The sequence below is a fragment of the Phascolarctos cinereus genome, unplaced genomic scaffold (assembly GCF_003287225.1).
Source record: "Phascolarctos cinereus isolate Bilbo 61053 unplaced genomic scaffold, phaCin_HiC Scaffold_4;HRSCAF=312, whole genome shotgun sequence".
Classification (NCBI taxonomy): domain Eukaryota; kingdom Metazoa; phylum Chordata; class Mammalia; order Diprotodontia; family Phascolarctidae; genus Phascolarctos; species Phascolarctos cinereus.
The window spans coordinates 528,310,658-528,335,353 of NW_027555847.1; the positions used below are offsets into that span (position 1 = coordinate 528,310,658).

General features: G+C 34.3%; 1 protein-coding gene across 5 annotated transcripts in view; it reads right to left on the reverse strand.

Moving 5' to 3' along the window:
* TMX3 (thioredoxin related transmembrane protein 3) overlaps positions 1-24,696 on the reverse strand; it is a 93,663-nt gene that overhangs the window by 32,450 nt on the left and 36,517 nt on the right. For 3 of the 5 annotated variants that reach the window (XM_020985619.2, XM_020985620.2, XM_078153542.1), the window contains exons 7-10: positions 21,851-21,950; positions 14,917-14,994; positions 10,398-10,464; positions 479-577 (exon numbers count right to left, since the gene is read on the reverse strand). In XM_020985619.2, coding sequence (XP_020841278.1) covers positions 479-577; positions 10,398-10,464; positions 14,917-14,994; positions 21,851-21,950 — 344 coding nt within the window. Of the gene's footprint in view, positions 1-478; positions 578-745; positions 5,752-10,397; positions 10,465-14,916; positions 14,995-21,850; positions 21,951-24,696 lie in introns of those variants that run through there. The other 2 variants (XR_013486248.1, XR_013486247.1) reach the window with 2 other exon arrangements.

Below are 24,696 nucleotides of genomic sequence, written 5' to 3' on the forward strand. Positions count from 1 at the left end.
ATGGCTGAACAAATTGTGGTATATGAATGTAACAGAATACTACTGTGCTGTAAGAAATGATGAGCAGGCAGACTTCAGAAAATACCTGGAAAGACTTACACGGACTGACACTGAGTGAAGTAAGAACCAGGAGAACGCTGTACACAGTAACAGCCACATTGTGCAATGACTAACTTTGATAGATTAGCTCTTCTCAGCAATGCAAGGATCTAAGACATCTATTGAACCTACTGATTCTAATTTTTCTTTACAACATGACTAATGTGAAAATGTTTAATAGAAATGTATATGTAGAACCTATATCAGATTGCACACCGTCTTAGGGAAGTGGGGAGGGAAGGGGAGAAAATTTAAAACTCAAAAGCTTATGAAAGTGAATGTTGAAAACTAAAGATAAATTAATATTTTAAAAAATTTCCTTTATATATAACTTCAGAATCATTAAATCAATCAAAAATATGCTACAATGATACTTTACCTGTGTCTGTAAGTTCATAGAGGGTAAAGCCATCCACAGTAAGATAATTCTGAAACCTCTCTCTGTTGACCCATGATTTAAGATCGCCATCTTCATATTCTTAAAAAAATATGTGGGGGTGAACAAAAATTAAAATTATACTTTTTTTACAAATATTTTATATTCCTGTAAACCAAGATTTAGTCTATATATCAAGTTTTAATGCTTCTGACATGGAAATTTAAAAAGCAGATAAAATAATGTAAAAAAACATCTTATCATACTTACCAAAATACAGATCTCAAAATATATTCTTACTCAGGATACCCATTAATGTAAAAAAATTTAAAAGTAATCAAATGTACTTTTACTTATTTTCCACCTGAAAGCATAATGAGAATAAAGGCAAAAAAATATTTTATTTATTAAGGATCAATTTCCTTTTTATATTTACTAAAAAAAAATTTTTAACCACTCATTTAGTTCCCATTAAGAAACTAAATTATATCACAACTAAAACTGGTAATTCTTTAGAAATGACAATATTCCGCCATTTCAGAAATGCAGAGCACTAGACAAAGAACTTCAACTGAATTCTAGAAAGACTATGTGAGATGCTACATACAAAACAATGGATAAGAATTCACATAATCCTGGGAAGAGTATGAACTGATGCAAAATAAAATGTGCAGAACCAGAAAACAATTTATACAATTAAAAAAATGTAAATGGGAACAACAATAAAAATGAAAGTGTGCAGCTATAATGACTAAGCTTCAACCTGGTACAGATATGAAAAAAAGTACCTTTTCTTTTTCCTTTGTAGAAGTGAAGGAATAAAGGTGTGGAACACTGGATATACTGTCAAACTCAGCAATGCATTGGTTAATTTTGCTGAACTATTTTTCCTCTTTTTTTTTTCCTATTCTTTATTAAAAGAGAAAGCTTGATGGATAGGGAGAAGAAAGGATCTATACAGAAATGAAGGCGATAAACAACTTCAATTCCCCCATACATAATTAATGTGATAGCAAAGAAAAGTCCAATTATGTAATATCAGTTATGAATCACCTCCTCAGTAAGTTAACAAACATTTTCTAAAAATTTACTATGTCAAAGACACTGTATAAATATTGGGTATACTACTCTCAAGGAGTTTCCATTCTTTGAGAGAGGGAAGAAGGCAAATACCACATATACAGGCAAACATAAAAAGTATAAAGTAATGTGGACAGTGATATAAAGCATATTAGGAAAATTTAAATAAAGACTTAATCGAGGGGATCAGAGAAGCGTACACAGGAAGTGGTTCTTGAGATTATCCTTGAAGGATGATACAACCAAGGCAGGGGAAGGGGTGGGACAAATGAGCAGCAGTTTAAAGTCTTCTCTGGGAACTAAGGATAACATCAATTTCCTGCCTACCCGTGGCCTCATCAAAATGCTGTTTAAACAGGAATATGAGACAGAACTGTAAAATTCAAGTAAAATCTATTAAGCAACTTTGATTGAAACACAGAGTATGTGATGGGGATCATTGTGAAACAAGGTTAAAAACAGAGGTTGAAGTCCAACTACGCAGTGCCTTTTCCTCTGCTGAAGAATTTATCTATTACTCAATCAGTCGCAGGAGTCTACTAAAGGTTTTAAAACAGAATGACACAGACCCGTGTTTTATAAAGTTTATTTTGGTAGCTGCACAGAAAATGGGTTACTGGTGGGAAGAACTGGAAGCAGTTAAACTATAACAGGAAACTATTACAATAGTCCAGTCAAGAGGTAGGGAGTCCGGATCTAGGATTCATAGTTGTGAGCAGAAATGGAGACAGACAGTAAACGGGTTGAAGAAGACTTGGCAAATGATTAGACTTACAGTGTGAGGTGAAGAAAAGTCTAAATAAGACTACGAACCTGGCTAACTTGGAAGAGTGGTACCACCAACAAAAATAATGAGGCTATAAGAAGAGAAAGAATTAGGGATAAAAATGTAATATTTAGCTTTGGACAATTTGTGATTGAGATCCTAATGGAATTATCAGGTGGAAATGTGTATCAAGTGTTTGGCAATGTGTTTAATGGAGAGATCAAAGCTACAGACACAGACTTGGGAGTCATTATCATAGATATGATAACTAAGCATAAACAATAGATGAAATTACTGAAAGAAAAAATAAAGAGAAGAAAGCCCAGGAAGAGAGCTTTAGAGCAGCAGTATCAAACTCAAAATAGAAATTGCAGTCACCAATGTGTACGTAATGATTCTTTCAGGTCACATATTGACTTAGTTTCAAAATGTCATATTACCTATGTTTTATGGTATTTGTATTTTTTGAAAAATAGTTCCCAATTACATTGTAATGTGGTTCAGGCCTTAAATCAGGAGTGCTGTGGACTGCACATTTGACACTTCTGCTGTAGAGGACTTTAATTCTTAAGTCAAAATGGTTTATTAGGAATGTTTTATTTTATTTTCAGTCTCAGTTATTTCACTATTACTCCAAAATCAACAAAAAGTGAATACTCTACAGAACATATTTCTTATATAGATTATAATCTCAAGATAATATGAAGAATTCATTTGTTCAGTTTTTTAAAAGTATATTTTAATGAATGGTAGTCACTTCTTTGGACATCAATTTCCTGAACCGAAATGAGGGGTTGGACTGGATTGTCTTTATGGTCTCTTTTAGCTCAAGATTTATTATCCTACATTAGCTGTTATTCACCACCATTACTAATGTTCAAACAAGTAAATTTAAATTAAATAAATAAAATTAAATGTTAGAAAAAAGTCAATCTTCATAGATATTAAATTCCTTATAAACTTTGGTAAATGCTTCTTTAACATGGAAAGATAATGGAAAGACATCTTGAAAGACGTATTTCTATAAATGTATTAAATATTTAAGTGCCAAAAATTTTTCTACTCATTTTCAAATTATCTATTGAAATTAAAATTGTCAATTTCTTTCCATTACCAATCAAATTTGGGGAAAATAACAAAATCTACAACTTCATGGATTCTTTTTTAAACATATATATATATATTTATATAAAAACACAGCCAGGCAGGATATTTCATTTTTAAGCAGACAGCAAGAGTAAAGACAGATCTCAATGCCAAAAAAGCCAAATCAAATTTGTTATTGCACCAGAAATATCAAACATTGCTGTTTATTAATCTTAAGGTAAGTCTTATTTCTAAATTTTTCATGTACAACAGTTTATTTCTTCTGACTTTAAGTATTTCTTAATGCAAAAAAAAATTAAATCCTAATGAAGTATAGGACTAGCAATTGTTTGAAACAAGGAAGAAAAGAATACATTTTAAGAGACATATGTAAAATGCAACAAACTGTGTTATCTGTAAAAAGAGATGTTTAAAATGTATATATATTTTTAAATAAAGTGTTTTCAAAGTTTCTGCGAGATTTGATCTCCTATTTGTAGTTACTTTTCAATTATTTGCTTTGTCAATGTGAATTTAACAGTCACAATCACATCCTTTAAAATAAATAAAGTTTGTCCCTCATTTTAAGAAATTAATTCTTCTTTTAAAATTCTAATTTTTGGGGGCAGCTAAGTGGCACAGTGGATAGAGCACCAGCCCTGAAGTCAGGAGGACCTGAGTTCAAATATGGCCTCAGACCAAACCCTTAAAAGCACTTACTACCTGTGTGACCCTGGGCAAGTACTTCACCCTAATTGTCAAAAAATAAATAAATAGATAAAAATAAAACTTTAATTTTGGGGTACTCTTACAGTAAAATTTAGCAGTTTAAACTTTAACATTCATGACTATAAAACTAATTTATTAATATCATAACAATGGTACAAGAGGATATTCAGCACTTGCACTAAACAGGATACACAATATAAAAGGAAATGAAAATTGGGCACTAAATCACTAGTTTCATTCTATTTATGTGTTCAAAAAAATACTATTACTTCATATTCAACCCAGGTGTAGGGTGTGTTCAGAGAAGACGATTACCTCAGTGTGTTGGCTTCCAAGCCTGCCTTCCACCTTTGGTGTCCACCTGATTCTCTCAATACTCACCTGTGGCTCCAAGAAGCTGTAGCATGCGTAGCAGCCACACCCAGTTAAACACATGATTGGCAACAGTGGAGCACAAAAAGAATGAGCAGCTTTCAGAGATTTGGTGTACATCACTGCATTTACTCATCTGTGCCAGAACAGTCACAAACATCAAGATTGATTTGATGAAAATTATGAGGAAATTCAGAAGCTACTAAATGAAAACTGAGGACTCCACAGGGTTTACAAGCAAGATAATTCATCAGTCTCTAAGAAGGTAGCATTTAATTCCACCAAAAGTAAAATACAAGTGAAGCTTAGAGAGATGGAGGATTCCTGCCTCAATAAGAAGGCAGACAAAATTCAGTTTTACACAATCCAAAGCATTTTTATGATGCCTATTTATGGGCCAAAGACCTATGGCGCATCTCAACTACTAAATGCTGATGGAGCCACGTTGATTAGTGATAAAGACGTGATCCTAGAGATGGGCTGAACAGTTCAATTGTGTTCTAAACAGACAGTCATCAAACAATGCTGAAGCCACTGATTATATAGCTTAGCTTGAAGTTAATCACTCTCTGGCCAAATTTCTAACTGAAGACGAGGTTTTGAATGTCATTTGGCTCCTCTCATGTGGCAAAGCACTTGGTATTGATTCTATTCCAGCTGAGATTTATAAAGCAAGGGGGTCCACTGTTCACATATAAGTTGAGTGAAATTTTTTGGGCAACATGGAAAGAGGAGATTATCCTCCAGGAGCTCAAGGATGCCTCTATTGTCCATCTCTATAAAGGTAAAGGAAATAAATTGTTCTGTGACAATCACGGGGCTGGGGGAAATGGGGGGGGGGGGAAGGGTTCTCTCTCTTAGTCATTGCTGGCAAGATTCTTGCCAGAATCCTCCTTAATAGGCTGATCTTTCACCTGAAAGACGGTCATCTACCTGAAAGCCAATGTGGCTTCAGAAAGGGCCAAGAACAGTCAATGTGGTGTTCGCTACCTGATAACTCCAGGAGATATGTGAGGAGGACATACTGATCTGACCAAGACCTTTGATACTGTCAGTCATGGGGGACTTACGGAAAATTATGGCAAAATTTGGTGGCCAAGAGAAATTCTTCAGTATTGTATGTCAATTTCATGATGGCATGCTTGTCATCTGGACAATGCTCTCATGCTTTCCCATTCACCAAAGGAGTGAAGTAAAGCTGTGCGCATGCTCCCATGCTTCTTAGCAAGATGCTGTCAGACGCCTTCAACGAGGAGGAAAATGGCATCAAGGTCAAGCTACCTTACTGATGGTAAATTATTTAACCTAAAAAGGCTACAAGCCAAGACTAAAGTTGAGAAGAGTAGGTACATGATTTTTTTGTTTTCAGATAACTACACTCAATGTAACCTCTAAAGTGAGATGAAACAAAGTATGGATCAATTCTGCTTGTGCTAATTTTGGCTTAGCAATTAACACCAAGAATACAGAGATTCTCCACCAACCAGAACCATACCATCCATATGTAAAACCATCAGTTACAGCTAATTAAGAAATTTTGAATACTAAGGACAAGTTCACTTACACTGGCAGTATACTTTCCAGGGATGTAAACAGAGATGATGTGAGGTTGAGATATGCGTTGCCAGAGCGACCTCAGTGTTTAGGAAGCTCCAAAGGAAAGTGAGGGACAGGAAAAGACTGCCTACCAAACTGAAGATCTACAGAGCTGTTGCACTGACCTCATTATTGCTTAGCTGTAAAACTTGGACAGTATGCCAGCACCATGCCTGGAAAATGAATTGCTTCCATTTGAATTGTCTTAGGAAAATTATGAAGATCACCTGGCAAGTAAGATACTGGACACTGAGGTCCTTTCTCAAGCTGAACTGCCAACCAGTTAAACTCTGCTTCAGAGAACACAACTCTGATAGGCTGGCCACGCTGGTCAAATGCCAAATGTGTGTTTGCCTAAAAGACTATTTTATGGAGAACTCACACAAGGCAAGCACTCTCACAGAGTTCACAAGAAGTGATACAAGACACTCTCAAGGTCTCTTTGAAGAACTCTGGAACTGACTGCATGATATGGGAGACACTGGTGAAGACTGTACAGTATGCATGCCCATATCAAAGAAGGCACTGTGCTCTAAGACTGAAGCAGAACTGCAGTAGCGCAAAAGAAACATGATGTGCAACTTTAGAGACATCTCCACTCCAAATGTTCATACACACTATTGCTCAATACGTGGTAGAGCCATCTGAATTCATATTGATCTGATCAGCCACAGTTAGATACAATGTACCTTTGACTACAATATAGTCATTTCGGGCCTTTTCAAGAAGGAAGGACAACCACCATTACTTCATATTCAATGAACAAATATATAATGTGATATATATTTTAAAGAAAACTATAATCTTTGTTAATATAAATTAGATTTCAATATATTTTTATATTAACACATACACCATTACTTCAAGTACAAGATGAACTAACTAAGAATGTAAATTATTTTTTAGCATAGTTTCATACAGGCAGGATATAACTATTAAATTCAAGTTCTTGGAAGATGGCAGAGGAAAGGCTGGGACTCACCTGAGCTCTCCCCCAAACCCCACCAAATACTTTTGAATAATGACTCTAAACAAATTCTAGAGCGGCAGAACCCATAAGAAAAAACAGAATGAAAAAATTTTCCGGCCCAAGACAACACAGAAGGTGAGCAGGGAAAGTTAGTTGCACCAAAGTGAGAAAGGAGCACAGTCTAGTATAGGATGCGCCAGTGTAGACCTGGCCCCAGCAAACCAGGTGACTGAATCAGTGGCAGCAGGGCTTGTTTCCACATGTCTCAGCCCACAGATGCCAAAGACAATTTAGAATGTCAGAAGGAAAGGTCTGTCGCACCAGGTGGGAGTGGAGCACACTGTAGCACAGGCTACACTAGCACAGACCCAGTATCAGCAGACAAGAAGAGGCTATGTGAGTGATTGAATCAGCAGTGGCAGCGGCAGTGGCTGTTTCTAGAGCTCTTAGTTCACAGATGGTAAGGGGGTTGAACTGGTCAGAAGGAGATTACACAGTTCTCCTTGCTGGCACTGGGCTCAGGACTCTATTGCTCTGCCCATACTCAAATCCGGGTTGCAGTCCTGGGCGGCAGTACCAGGGGGAGGGGGAGGAGTGGCACACCAGAGCTTGTAGCCACAGTGGAGGGGGGACCGTCCTCAAAATTCCAGGGCAGAAAAGACTGCTGGTGGTCACTCACAAACCAAAGCACAGGCCAGGAGAGCAGTAAACACATTTCTTCTTAGATCATACCACTTCGGAAGAATTGAAAACTTAGAGGTCCCTAGAAGTATACAATGGAAAACAGCTACACATAACCTCTGAAGCTTGGGACAGTGCACCCTCTACCCAGGAAGCAGAACCCTACTTTAATAAAGAGTAAAAAGTCAAGTAATAGGCTGGGAAAATAAGAAAACAACAGAAAAAAAAAACTCTCAACTATAAAAACTGACTATAGTGACAAGGAAGACCAAAACACACACTCAGAAAAAGACAACAAAGCCAGAGCTTCTACATCCAAAGCTTCCAAGAAAAATATGAATTGGTCTCAGGCCATGGAAGAGCTCAAAAAGGATATTGAAAATCAAGTAAGAGAGTGAAAGGAAAAATTGGGAAGAGAAATGAAAGTGATGCAAGAAAATCATGAAAAACAAGCCAACAACTTGGTAAAGGACACACACAAAGATACTTAACAAAATAACACATTAAAAAACAGACTAGGCCCAAATGGTAAAAGAGGACCAAAAAAGCCAATGAGCAGAAGAATGCCTTAAAAACTCCTTAAAAAGTAGAAATGGCCAAATGAAAAGGAGGTACAAAACTTCACTGAAGAAAATAATTCCTTAAAAATTAGAATTGAGCAAATGGAAGCTGATGACTTTATGAGAAATCAAAAAACAATAAAACCAAAACAATGAAAAAATAAAAGACAATGTGAAATATCTCATTGGAAATACAAATGACCTGGAAAACAGATCCAAGAAAGACAACTTTAAAAATACTGGACTACCTGGAAGCCATCATTAAAAAAAAAAATCCAAGACATCGTCTCTCAAGAAATTATCAAGGAAAACTGCCCTATTATTCTAGAAGCAGAAGGTAAAATAGAAATTGAAAGAATCCACCAAATTATAGCCAAATTCCAGAGTTCTAGGTCAAGGAGAAAATACTGCAAGCAGCCAGAAAGAAAAAAAAAATCAAGCATCGTGGAGACAGTCAGAATAACACAAGATTTAGTAGCTTCTGCTACATTTAAATCATCAAAGGGCTTGGAATGTGATATTCCAGAGGGCAAAGGAGCTAGGATTACAATCCAAAATCACCTGCCTAGTAAAACTGAGTATAATCCTTCAGGGAGAAAAATGGACATTCATTGAAATACAGTACTTTCACGTATTCTTGATGAAAAGACCAGAGCTGAAAAGAAAATGTGACTTTCAAATACAAGACTCAAGAGAAGCATAAAAAGATAAACAGGAAAGGGAACTCATAAGGGACTTAATAAGGTTAAACTGTTTACATTCCTACAGAGGAAGATGATACTTGGAACTCCTAAGAACTTCCTCATTATTAGAGCAGTTAGGAGTTTATACAGACAGAAGGTAAAGGTGTGAGTTGAATATAAAAGATGATATCTAAAAAATAAACTTAAGGGGTGAGAGAGGAATGTACTGGGAAAACGAGAAAGAGAGAGGCAGAATGGGGTAAATCACCTCACTTAAAAGAGGCAAGAAAAACGTTTTCTTTCACAACATATCTATTATGGAAATGTGTTGCATGACTACACTTGTATAACCTTTATCAAACTGCTTGCCTTTCCAATGGGGGCAAGGGGGTAGGGGTAGGAAAGGAGAGAATTTGGAACTCAAAGTTTTAAAAATGAATGTTAGAGGGGCAGCTAGGTAGTGCAGTGGACAGAGCTCCAGCCTTGGAGTCAGGAGGACCCGAGTTCAAATACGGCCTCAGACACTTGACATTTACTAGCTGTGTGACCCTGGGCAAGTCACTTAAACCCGACTGCCTTACCAAAAAAAAAAAAAAAAGTTAAAAGAACTGTTTTTACATGTAACTGGGTAAAAATAAAATACTAAATAAATTTTACAAAAAAAGAACTGGTTAAACAGAGAAAAAAATCAAGGTCTCAAAACAAATAATGGAAATGTAATTAAAAAGTAAAAACAGAAATTAACAGAAACTTTTAAGATCTTCATTTTAATTCTCCAAATAAAATCTAACAAAAAAAAATGAAGCATAGCAACTGATAAATCCTTTCCTTCATTTTTCCAATCCTAACAGTAAAATATAATGCAAAAAATATCAAAAAAGTCACATGCTTCAAGCACAAAAGAGAGAAGATATTGAGGAAAATTTTTTTTCTCAAGTGTACTTTGTCCTCAACAAACATGAGAGATGATATTCAGAAAATGGGATTAAAAATAATTGGATAAAAATGAGGAAAAACAAAAGTACTATGGCACAGTTTCCTTCCGAAGTCAATGACTTGACAATTTTAACTCCCCTACTTCTTTTCTAGTTGCAGTTCTATGTGACACCAACTATTGTCATTTTTAGTGCCCCTATGTATATGAATATTTTATAAAAATAATATTTAGGGGATTAATAAATAGAAATTAGTAATAAAAATTTTTAATACAATTAAATTTTGATTCAACCGATAATTTCATTGAAGATATCTGTTATCTGTATCTTGCATGAACAAAATACAATTTCTATCTTAAGACCATTCAACTTACTGGCATACTGAAGAACATTTATATTTGCTAAATAAATATTTTATTCTAATCAAATTGTATTATAAACTACATGAGGCATTATGTACTTACCATCATATACAAAATAAGTTTCATCTTTGAAAACAAGCACAGCAGGCATCTCATTCAAGGTTACATACTGCAAAAATCAGAAATTTCAATGCCTTAATCACTGGAAAAAACTTTCAACCTGTAACTATTGTTTATTTCAGATATTCAGAGATCTTGTTATAAAATATAAAAAGATACCCCAAAAGAAAATTAATTAAATTCTATGAACAACTTGTCGCCTAGTCTAACTTCCCACCTTACTAATCTGTTCACTACTAAAGATTTTTAGTGGAAATAGTCTATGATGGGCCATAGAAAGACAGGCAACAAATATGCTGTGAATGGAGCTGTGAACTGGTCCAGTCATTCTATAAAGAAGTTAGGAATTTTGTTAATAAATAATAACAACAGCAACAATAATGTTAACATTTAAATACCACTATAAGGTCTGCAAAGCATTATACATCTCATTTGATTCTCAAATGAGGAAAACTGGGGGGGGGGGGGAAGTTAAATGACTTGCCCAGAATTACACACTTAGTAGGTGTCAGACTAGAGAATCTGAACTCAGATTTTCCTGACTCCAAGTACACAGTGGAAAAAAAACTGAAAATACAGCTGAGGAAAAAACTAAACATATAATTACACACAAATGAAATGGAATATATATTTCATTGTAAGAAGTGATGGATATAAAGAATACAGAAACTCACAGAAAGATCTGTGAACTAATAAGTTAAGTAAGTCATACTAGAAAAACAATGTACACAACTATGCCAATGAAAATGGAAAGGGCAATAATATAAAGGAAGGTCAGGATGGGGGTATCTTTTTTTTTTCTTAAAACAGAGAAAAAGAAAGGGCAAAAGAGTAGGGGGAGACTCTTTTCACTAAATGGATGGTGATTCTTCTGGCCTGGATATAAGTAAGAATTCATATAAATCAACAAACATTCTGGCTAGTGAACCTCCCCCTCACCTACCTAAAAAACTAAGAAACTAAGAATGGGAGAACTTTACTTTTATATCATTCTCTACCCCTCCATCCCCCCAAAAAAGAAAAGGAATTAGATTACTCCTTTTATTTGCTTCTGTAGGAACACCATGCATCATCAGATGCAAAAGCAACATGTATGTATATATGTATCTACCTGTTCCATCTACAGATCATCACCTCAAGTTTAGATTATTTTAATAACACAGATTTTCTTTTCCCACTGCAATCCATCTTACACATGATTTTACTTTGCACTCAACCACATCACTGTGTTGTTTTGCATATCACATTTTAAGAAGCCTATTAATAAACTGGAGCAAATCCAAGGGAGTCTAGGATAAAGAGGATGCAAAATTTCATAAGTGAGGAAAGGTCTTAAGAATTGGGGATATTTAGCCTGTAAAAGGAGACTTAACAGCTGTCTTCAAATATATCAGGGGACATTGTATGGAAGAGGATTACATTTCCCTTACTTTATGTAGCTCACTTCAATTAAATAAGTATTCATTAGGTGCCTATTTTGAAAGCTGAGGATAGAACCAGGACTAATGGATAAAGGTTATAGGGAAGCAGATTTCAGCTCATAAAATGAGCAACCAGAACTGTGCAAAATATATGGATTTATGAGTCATAACATTCTCTGTCAAGAAGAAAACAGATTACTGCCTGCCAGGTATACTGTTAAGGTTTTTTCAGTTTGTTTGTTTTGGGGGGGGTTTTTGGGGGGCACAGTGTGAGCTGAACGGCAAAGGAGATTAGACACATCATATTCAAAGTCCCTTCTTACTATGATTATAGGCTTCTGTACTTCTTTCTAGTTTTATGGAATGATCTCTTATGCTACATTTCATTCTATTTCTTACAAGAATTTATAAATTTCAATCAAGTAATTGGCAAGTACTTATTAAGAATCTATTTTATGCTTAGCACATTTTCTCAATTTTTGCTTTTCAGACTAAAAGGGGGCCCAAAGATTTATCTATTCTATCTGTCCTTCTGCATAATAAAAGAATAACAAAAATTTCACTTCTTAGAAACCTACACAAAAACCTGATAACAGAATTTAACCTGTAGCCCCTAAGAATTTTCAATAGCACTTCTAGGATTAAGCCTATCGTCAAGACAGTTATGAGGAACATCAGTAACTAACAGTAAAAAATTATCCTTACTTTTAACTTTTGACAAAGTTGGTAGGTAAGGGAATTTTATTCAGAATAAACCCTATTTCCTCATAGTGTTATTATAAAATTGTAATGACATTCTTTTACAGAAAAAAAAGGGTCTTTCAAATGTGCCTAAACTACTTTGTCTAGATCTTCCTTTTTGACCATCACACTCTATTTTAATTCTCTGTGTATGTCTTTATCTCCTCCTTTAGATGATTATAAGGCTCCTTGAGTAGAAAAGTGGTATTGCTTTTGCATCTTTATAGCCTCGATATCAAACACATATTTGTTTGCACATAGCAGGTACTTAATATTTAATTGAACTTTACTGAAAGTATACTGCAAATATTTATAACAGTTAAATCTCTGTTAGAGTATTAAAATGTGATGTTCTTCAAATAAGTCATAAATTAAAAATATGAAAAGCTGAAAAATATTATAATTCTTCAACTTAAGAGCAAACATGCATAGAGGACCAAGAGTTGTACATGATGTCAGGAATACCTGGGTTTGAATTCCATCTGACACATACTGGTTATATGACCCTGGGAAAGTCATTTACCTTTCAGTGTCCCCAAGCAACTTTCTTAAGCTATAAATTGTAGAATAATTGCTGATTTGCTTTGGTAGACAGTTTCCTTACCCGGAAAAATTGATAAAATAACAAGTCTGGACAAAAACCAAAATTAGTTGGAAAGTAAAAACTGTGAGGTAACATGACATGAATGTTTGTCTCACATACTGTTTCCACTGAAAATGTGATAATTCCTAATATCATAGGTGCTTGGATATAAGCTCTGAGTCTCAAATCACAAATAAATTCATCATTTCTAATTTTATATCAACAATTTATCTCTCTCTACTTTTTTCATATTAAACTTATTGGCCTATTTTCAAAGAGCTTTCCAAACAATATCTCTATAATCCATTATGTATGTTTATATATGTCTGTATATAGGTACACAGTCAACAAAACTTGAATGGGAAGATTATAAAAAAAAACTAACATTACTTAATTTGTTGAGAATGGCAATGTGTTGGCAATTTTGATGCAGACATGGTGGTTAATCATATTTTTAATGAGTTATGCCATATCTTGCTGTATTTTCACTTATCATGTTCGGGTTTCAAACTTCAGATCTGTGTTAAATGTTCTTAATATTTCACTTTTCAATTAACTATCTTTGCATAATGAAATTAAACATTGGTCTCAACTATGTTCCATTCAACTTAAAAAAATTTAAAGGAAAAAAGAAATTCAATTTCAAATATGGAAGCTAGTAAAACCCAGAGGCAAATAAATCAAGACACATACAGATAGAAGGGAAGAAGGCCTAGGAATCAATAAGAACGAAATACATCACAAGCATAAAGCTTTATTCTTTCACAGTAGATTCTGAAGTTCTAATTTAGCTGTAGGTCACTGCAGTTAAAAGTTCTAGAGAGATAGCTAGGTGGTATAGTAGATAAGACTGCCGACCTTGGAGTCAAAAAGGTTTGAGTTCAAATCTGTCCTCAGATATTTAATAGCTGTGTAACTCTGGACAGGTCACTTAACCTCTGTCTGCCTCAGTTTCCTCAACTGTGAAGTTGAGACATAATAGCACCTACCTACCTTCAAGAGCTGTTGTGATGATCAAATTAGACAATATTTGTAAAGTGTTTAGCTTAACAAAGTCTCTGGCACATAGTAGGGGTTCTATTAATGCTTGCGCCCTTCCTCAATGATCAGGATAACTTTATTCATAATACAATTTAAGAATTCGGTCTAACAAAACTCAATGCCACTGTTATTTTGAAGCAAAAAAAAAAAAGTAACACAATACCTGTATTACCTAAATGTTATTTCCATTAATATTTACTACTTGTAGTTCACAATCATCTTTCCTGATAGGTATGAACAACCACCTATATCCCTTCTACATCATAGGGTTTAGGGAGACAGTATTCCTCACCCCCCCTCCCAACCCCTGGCGATCTGGAAAATCTGAATTAAAAGTTTTGGCCCTACCTTCATGCCAGAGAAGTCTGAATTTTTTCTTTTTATAGGATGTTTATAGTACCTTATTCTAAAATTTTGTTAATTACTTGTTCACAGGGTATGTTTAGGTCAATATTAAGTAAAAATAATGAATAAAAAAGAAATTTTAAAAATATGAAATACTTCAGTAATTTCTTATGCCTATGCGCGATATATCGAAACCACAATGGAGAAAAGTCATGATGTGGAAGGGATAACTATATTACAATCAGTCAGCAGGTCAAGTTTTATTTTTTATAATTTTTATTAAATGTGTCAAATAACATTAAATATAAAATCTTATCTCAAATAAGCTTACCAAAAAAAATGTTATAAAATGCATTTAAAAGTCACATACCTCAGGTATAACCTCTTCTGAGGCCGAAAAGAAGTAGGTATAAACAATTAATTCTGAAGCTACTTCTATGTATTTCTCCTGTAGAAACATTTGAAGATGGAAAAAAAAATTAGCCAGTTTCTTATTTGTGTGTGTGTATGTGTGTGTGTGTGTGTGTGTGTGTGTGTGTGTGTGTGTGTATATATGTATATATATTACACTAAATTACACTAAAATTAAAGTATAATTAGGTCTACCAATTGATTACTTTTAATTACTCATTTTAGTAAATTATTTAGGGTAGGAGGATCTCAAAGTACTCAATCCAAAATGATACTTAAAAAATTAAAACAGAATTATTCAAATGACTTTAACAATTCATAAAACACATACCAAATTTACTTCACTTTAATCCCATTTTCAAATTCAAGATCAGTATTTCAGTTAAATATTCAGAGACTATTATTTACTCAACTCAGAACTGAGGACAAATTCAATCCAATAATCTAAAACAGGGAGAGGTGACAGAGAGATTCATGAATGATTTAAAATGAAGTGGTAGCATAGTAAACATCACAAAGCTATCACCCACATGACTCTAGAATTCTAGATAAACAAATACATAGATAATTAATGTTTTAGTTTTCTGGCGAATTGATTCACCCGTAAAGAAGTTGTCTCCTACATTCATGGTCCCATGAATGGTCCCACCTTCATAGTAGCCTTTTATAGCCAAACTGTCGGGCATGCTTTGCTATAAACTTGGGATCACAGATCAGCCACAATACCCACAAATTTACACATCACAATTTATCATGCATTGTTTTTTTAAAAATAACTCTAGTAAGAGGCCTAAACTTAAGAGAACATGAAAGCATCATCAAATCAGGTATTACTGACATATTCTGATCTGTGATCTCATTAAATGTGGGCACTGGCTCCAATACTGACACAACTTATCCCTGTTCTTTTGAACTACTCATGGGATGCCCGCAAAAAGTGCTACAAGCCATTTTCTAGATCTCATCATTTCTTGGGGACCAAAGAAGGTACTACTTATTAAATATCTCTAACTCTTACTATATGACTAGTCCAACCTCTTCTCCAGTGATCATAGGATAGAACTGCTCATAAACTTTAACCATCTTGCTCAATAAGATTTCAAAAATAAGATATTTTTAACCCATGTTGCCCTTGGCTAACATGTCTTCATGTGGCAAAGAGGTCAGATATTTGCTGACTGAGGTGATTTCTGGGCACTCTGGTCACCTTCTCATGGAGCTTCTCTCACATCATTTAAAGTTCTGTAGAACATGGTGATAATTGTTTTAGATGTCTTTTCCTTTGTCTATTTTCTGGAGTTAATAGTTCATTTAAATATGCTGAAATTATACATGTACAAATTATCTTATTCTTATGCTTTTTTCCTTTCTTCTAGACATGTGTCATTTTTGACCTCTGTTTTAAAAAGTCAGACCATAAAGGTAGGTTATTCTCATATGATGACCACATCACTAGCCAGCTATTTCCTGTCTGTTATGATAGTCAACTTCTTTTATTGTATTAATACTATTCAGTGCTCACCATGTCTAGTGCCTTCTGATTCTTTTCTTGAATAAAACATTCATGGTACCAAGGTCTGAGAGTTCTGCAGTTCACAGGCTGTTGGCCTCTTTAGTTTTTAAACTTCAGTCATATATTCCAATGTATTCTTTGGCAATTTCCCCACTGAGATCTTTCCACTTTAGTCACCAAGGACTGAAGAACATTTGACTTAAGTTTGGAATATCTTATGAAGTTATTTTAATAATTTCTCTACCTCCTCATCCTTTGCATCAGATGTAGGAATATAAGTTGCAATTATATTCATAGTATTCTTTTTTGGCTTGTGCTCAAGACGAACACCACAATTTAAGACAGTCAAGCATCCTACTGAAATGATGTTTCTTATGGCCAGCCCTTGGACATACCAAACAAACTACATTAATTTCACTATCCAAGGAGAACTGTGAAGTATGCTCCATTAAGATTAATTTTATGTCTTCAAGTTACAATTTAAATGAGAATACCAAGTGACATGAAAAAAGAAAAAAAAAACCTTTTACTAGATTTTCACTACCCTTTCTATTTACCATCTAACTGCCATGAAATCTGCTTTCTAACCTTACCACTCTTGAAAATTTTATCTCAAAAGTTACTAATAATTCCCTCAAGTCCTTCTCAACCAGTTTTGTTTCTGAGTCAAATACCTATTCATGCTTAAAATATTCTTCTGAGATTGAAATAATAGAATGTTTCCTGGTTCTTTCTTATATCATTGACTGATCTTTTCTGGCACCATATCAAAGCTCCCCTTTACCTTCTTACCTTCTAACTCTGGGTACCCCACAATGACCTTTGGAACTTTGTTGTTTCCCCTCCACACTCAATTCTGGATACTGCCCTATATTTTCAGTTACTTCCTGGGTCTGCTCTACCTCAAAATCAATTCAGTCATCACTAAACTCATCATCCTCTCACCTCTCCCTTCCAATAAAAGGGTATTCCTTAATTTTTTTTCCTTTTTTATCAGTGACACCATCACCACTATTCTTTTAGTCATCAAAGTTTGAAATTATGGAATTATCTGATGACTCCTTTATTTCTTGTATTCTGTCAACAGGATTTACCATGTTTCCCTTTGAAATGTTTGCAGTAAAATTAAATATTTTCCCTTCGTTTGCACAGAAACAAAAACAAAAACCCCATACCACCATTACCTTACAAACTAAATTACTGAAAAAAATTTTCAGTATCTCTATAATTTCTGATCCACCCTATATATGGATATCAGACTAGCCTTTCTAAACTACCATTTTTGTTATATAATTCCTCTGATCATGAATAAACAATCTTGGGGCAGTTAGGTGGCACAGTAGATAAAGCACCAGCCCTGGAGTCAGGAGGACCTGAGTTCAAATCCGGCCTCAGACACATAACACCTACTACCTGTGTGACTCTGGTAAAGTCACTTAACCCCAACTGCCTCACAAAAAAAAAATAAATAAATAATCTTGTACAAATGTTAAGACTCAAACAAACTCCCTCACTTTGTTTTGGAAACCTTCCCTAATCTCATACCATCCTTTACATATGATAACTCACACAGTGAGTCAGAATTTCAAAGGATTTTGGAGATCATCCAATCCAACTTGTACCTGAGAAGCAATTCCTTTACAGAATAACTAACAAGTAGTTATCCATTCAGTCTTTGCTCAGAGAGATATGATACCTCCCATGGCAGCCCACTCCAGTTTTGTATATCTCTAATTGATAGGAAGATATTCTTTTAAAAGAACTGATACCTACCTCTCTGACGCTTCCACACATTACTGCTAGGCTAGCTCTGCCCTCTAGTACTAAACTGAACAAACTTAAATATTGTTCATGATCATAAAATTAGAAGTATGAGAAACATAAAAGGTCAGCTAGTCAAACCCCTACATACATATTAAAGTTATACCATACAGGACCAAGCATAGATCCCAAGGGACCATCAATTAGAGATGTCCAGACATTTAATTAGTTGAGAATCCATCAAACTATAATTTTTTTAAATTTACATCTCTCCATTTATTCTCTCCAAGAATATAGTAAGAAATTTTTTCAGGTGCTTTTCTAAAATCTAGGTAAACTGGATTTATAGCACTCCTCTTATGAATTAGTCTAATAATCTTATTAAAAAAGAAAATATTATTCATACTATTTTCATTTATAAATGTTCAATAACTACAAATTTCATGAAATATTTTAAAATTTTGTCAGGAATTAAAATCAAGTTCATTTGCCTCTAGTTTATAGACTCACATTCTTCTTGTAATCCTTCCTGTTTGGAAATTAAGACAAAATTTACCCCTCCCCAATTCTACACAACCTCTCTTCATCTCTACAACCTTTCAAAGGCCACTAATAATAGTTCAAAAATCACATCTACCAAAGGCTTTGGCCTGGAACTAACTGTCTGGGTCCAGTGTCTTGAATTCATCTCTCTTAATATCAGCTTACTTCTTTGGGTTGTGGACTCACTATTCACCTTCTTTGGTCTTTCCTTTCAAATCCAAAGATTATTCTCCTTAGAACAGAAAACACATTAAACAGTTCTTGATTCTTCCCATCACGAGCTATAATCACTACTTCTTCCCCCAAGCAGCAGTTCTATCCTTTCTTCTATCCCCCTACTTTTCCCCAATATATCTGAAACTAAAACAAACAAAACAAAGCACCTTTTTTTGTGGCTTTTAGCTCACTGAGCTTTAGTGCTTCTGACACGATTTCATCTTCCTCTGCTATCTACAAAATAAAACCTTGCTTTCATACACTGTAAACAATTTCTAAACATCTAAGTTGGTCAACAAATTCTCAAATTTCCAGTTTATCTAAACAACTTTTTCCCCCTAAAATGATCCTTTTTCTTTGCGTTGAGATTTTGTTCTTGAGAGCTTTTCATCCTTCCCAAGCTGAAATTCTCTGTAGAATTTTAAGAGATTGGATTCTGAACCCTTTGAAATTTGTACTACTTACAACTAGAATGCAAACTAGACTAAGCCTTAGCTTTTCTTCCCTATCACAAATTCTGAAATGTAATAACTCAATTCTTACTTCTACCTAAACAACCCAGTGTTCCTTGCTGGTGAGTGTCAGTTCTAAAATATCAGTTACCCTCACTGGTTTCTTCACCTTTTGAAAGGGACAGATATCATTAGGGCAAACTATACAAATTATTAGCTCCAGTCCTGGCCACTCCCTTCAGTCCCAGCCACTCCCTTCAGTCCCAGTCCCAACCACCTATTGACATTTCAAAACTGAGGTTCACAGATATCTCAAACTTAACACGTACACAAACAAATTAAAAAGAAAAAGCAAAACAAAAACCAGTCCTCATTTTTCCCAGAAAGCCTACCTTTCTTCTTCCCTGTTTTTATCAAAAGTATCACTATCCTTCCAGTAATCCAGGTTTATAATCTTGGTGTCATCTTCTACTCCTCACTCTCATTCTTCTCACATAACCAATCTTTTGCCAAGTCCTATAGTTTCTACCATACCATCTCTTGCATACAGACCCCTTCTCAGCACTCTCATAGGCACCACCTGAGTTCAGGTTCTTATATCGCACCTAGACTATTGGAACAGCTTCCTAATTGTTCTACCCATCTCATGTTTGTTCCTCATTTAATCCATCCTCTACACAGCTTCTAAAGTGACCTTATTGAAGCAGGGGAAGCCACAGATCAGTGGCTATCCCTATACCATCAAATATCAGCACTTCTGCCTGGCATTTACAATTCTTCCTAACTTGACCCCAACTTAACCTTTTCTCCCTTTTTACTCAATACTCCTACTACATACTGTACTTTACAGCCATGTTGGCCTTCGCAATTGCTCCTGACAAGCAAACTCCCATCTCAGATGCTTTGCACTAACTGTCCCTCCTCACCTCCACAGCTCTTGGAAGTCATGGTTTCCTTGAACACTCAATTCAAGAGACATCTTCAGTATGAAGTTTTTCCCGGTCTCCTCAGCTGCTAAGGCCTTTTCTTTCTCTCAAGATTACCCTGTATCTGCTTTATGTATGTTCTGTATATACCTATATTTTGTCTCCCTTAACAGAAAATAAACCTTTTGAGCACAGGAACTTTGTATCTCCAGTGTCTAATGTAGCACCTGGTACAGAATCAAGTGCTTATCAAGTGCCTATTCATTCACTGATCGTTCTGCTTTTGGCAGGGGAAGAGCTCTAGCATATATCAATAGAAGTCTCCCATCCCAACTGCCTGAGTGCCAGGGTTATATGTTACCCCTAACTGTTCCTCTAATTCCTCTCTCGCTAAAGTGGCCAGTAGTATACTCCAATAACAACATGGCTTCTGTTTCTGTATTCATAACCTTAACTCAAATGTTTTCTATTAAATTTCCCTAATCTATTTCCTCCATTTCCTCATGGAATACATCAATTTAAAACACAATGCACCCCTCCATTACTTATATTATTTTTTAATAAGATATACATTTAGTCAAGACAACAGTGGAGTAGCAGATAGAAAGTCAGCTTTAGCCACACAGGCTTAGATTCAAGTGGCTGTTAGTTCCTGGGAAAGTTATTTAACCTCTCACTGCCTCAGGCAACAAGATTACAAACTGTAGAACAACTGCTGACTTTCACTGTTACAGAGAATTTCCTCATTGAGTTCCCTATACCAATAAAACTGTAAGTCTAGGAAAAAAATGCCACTCAGCATATACCTAAGTAGAGGAAGTTTGGCATTTCTCATCTGTTTCCTCATTTCTAAGATAAGCAAATGCCACAAATAATGGAAAGTAAGAAAGCATATTACTGAATGAATTAAAATTGTTATAGGCTAAGCACATATAAACTGACAAGACTGAACTTTGCTAAATACTAATCACAAAAAGGGTGTGCTTTGTGGTACACTGGTGGGGCGAGGCACAGTCAGTCAAACAACAGGAGTAAAAACTCTGACTGTACTCAAATACTAGGTTTCAAATCCTACCTTTGATGATTAACATCTGTGTGATCTTGGGCAAGGCACTTAACCTCCCTGAGCCTCAATTTCCCTCATCTGAAGAATAAGGGGATTATATTAGTTTGCCTTTAAGATAATTTTCAGTTAAAGATCTATGATCTTGGAAAACATATATGCTGTTTAATACTCACAAAATTCATTTTCAGATATTACAAAAAGGTAAAGCCAGAAATTAGCTTCTAATATCTGAGAAAATGCCCATATGTATATATCTATGCAAAATATATAAATAAATGATACATATTTTTCAAAATATCTGGAATCAAGATTTCTTGCACAAATATTTAGAATTCGATATGCTATAGGAACTACGGCTTACTTAAAATACAACAAAAATTTTAACTTGGTGTTCAAAATTTATCTTCATTGCAAACCTTTAAAGGTGACTCTCCTCCAACATAAAGAAACAGTACACGATGCCTCTTCTTCACATGCTCAAACATCTGTTGACTTGGAAGTGGACGGATTAGAGCCCTGTATTTAAAAAGGCAATTTTTCTTTTAAATTTAAAATAAGACCCACTTTCCAACTTATAAATCATGGTTATATATTTATATTAAAATGATGTGCATGTTAAACTGCTTCACAATTATCCAAGGCTTAAAAGATTCTAATATGTCTCCATCTTAAAAAAATTACAAATCAAAAAAGTCATCTGAAATATATTTTTAAAGTTTCCTATCACCCAATATATGTATACATGTGTGTATACATACATATTAGTATATATAATATATATATATACACACACACACCAACACACACACACACACACACACACACACACACACACAAAGGGTAAACTATAAATAACACAATTAAGGCCTTTATACTTACAAAAATAAAGGAAATCTATTCTGCCCTATTCAAAATGTCAACAGAGTTTTAAAAAATTTTAGACAAACATTCTGAAACATATGAATGTTTTAGTTAATTTTATAGCCAAAATTAAGTCATTATTTTAAATAAATGTTAAAATAAAAACTAGTAAGTAAAAAGGAAAGTAAAATAACTATACTGTTGTATATTCTAAAATTAAAACAGGTCACTTATAGTACCAAAATTTTAAGAGCTCACCTGATTGAATTTTAATACACTGTTATTAACATCAGATAAAAATTATTCCAAGTCTTACTGATTCTAGAGAGGACTATCATAATACAAAGGCCATAAAAATCTGAATAGATATATGGGGAATTTTAAGCAAGCAGAACCAATGTGATTTAATTTAAACTATACTCTTCCTTTAAGATAATAGCTTCAAGAGTAATTAAATGTATTAAATCTTTTATTGTTCCTTAATTTTATTCCTGCTTATATGTATTTTATTTAATTGTATTTTTATTCAAATATTACCTTAGGCAGACACAATGTGATATTTAAAATAAATCTTATTTCTAAAAATTTCATATTAAATTTATTTATTTTTATTCATTTACTTAATGTTAAATTTATTTATATTAAAGTGCCATATTAATGGACTTATATGCTTTGTGTAAAAATTGGCATTGAAATGTTATGAAATTGGCTAAAATTATTAAAACATTTTTAGGAGAAAAGGAAAATTATGAGTATATCCAAAAGACCTAACTATTTTATTATACATGAACTATATAACCAGTAACTTGTTAATGTTTTATTACCAAGGCACGTTTAAAAGGAACCACGCTAAATCAGAAATTAAATTATGCTAAAAAAAATTAAGAATTGATCAGAAATAGCTAAAAATAAAGAGACTACTATGAACTATGCATAATATATTATTTGAAACTCCCCCATCCACAAGTTTTAGAAAGACCAAATGTTCTTTAAAATTTGATGTGTTTAAAAAATAGGCAGTTCTATAAGTGAAGTATTGCGTTATTCTGTATTCTATTTTTACCTAACAATTAGCTGGATAATGATGCAACTACAGAAATTAATCTTGAAATTCTGGTTGCAATACTTTCATTAGCAGTTGCATCAGAAAAATCTCTTATATTCAATGAAATTTGTAAAACAAACATCAACAAAAAATCTACCAAGATCCCAATATCATAACTTTTTTGGGAAAAAAAATTCCTCATAAGCCTCATTGATTCTATTTTTAAATGTTTATGTAATCACTTACTAAATAAAAAAATTAAAATTATTGTAGTGAGGAAAATATAATGAAGGAATTAAGAGCAAAGGAAATTGCTGAGATAGTGTCAGGCTATACTGAAAACCAATTTCCTGAACAATTTTGTCCTAAAATATCTGGATGTCTACCCCATGGACAAAAGTTACCAAAATATAAATATATTTAGCTTGCTAAAACCATATATCCTTTCAGATCATTAACCTACTTTTTTTCTCTCTTCCTCAAAACTTATCAGCACCATTCGTTCATTCTTTTCTTTTTCTGTAAGTGGCAGCCCTTTTCCTAATTAAGGCTAAGCTCTCCAACTATACTCCCTCTTAAACACATCTATCTATACCAATATTCAGCTCCCCTCTAGTGAATCTTAATAATAAAATCAAATTTATATAAGGATTTGAGGTTTGCAAAGAACTTTACTCATAACAACCCTGTGAGCTGCTACAAGTATTATCATATCATTTTTTTTATTCTGAAGAAATCAAGGCTGAAAGATTAGGTGATCACACAGATAGGAACCCAAGTATCACAATTCAGAGTCAGGGGTGGCCTCTGTCTTTGAGAAGGAAAACCCTTCTGTATGTACAAATGATCCCATTCAATTCAGTCTTCTGCACCAGACAGTCTCTTGTATCAATGATACTCTTGATAATCTTCAGTCTTTCTCCATCTACTTGCTATACTCCATACTGCCTATAAATATGCTCATGTTACCTGCCAGATACATCTTTCTTCATTTTCCTGTAAAAACTCCATTCAGTACCTCCATTTCCTTTCTTCTCATTCTACCAACCTCCCAGTCTTCTAGGCTCAAAACTTAGGCATCATCTACAATTCCTCACATTTTTTCACCCCTCCCCAAAATCCAATCTGCTGAAAAATCCTATCAATTGTACTTCATATCAGCTCTCACATATGCCCCCTTCTCTTTGCTGATATTGCTACCATGCTGGCATATTTCTTCATCATCTCATCCCTAGAGTACTGCCCATAGTCTTCTGGTTTGTGTTTCCACCTCAAGTTTCTCCCCACTCCAAGACATCCTTTACTCAGCTGTCAGTGAGCTTCCTAAAGTACAAGTGTGATCATGACACATCCCCC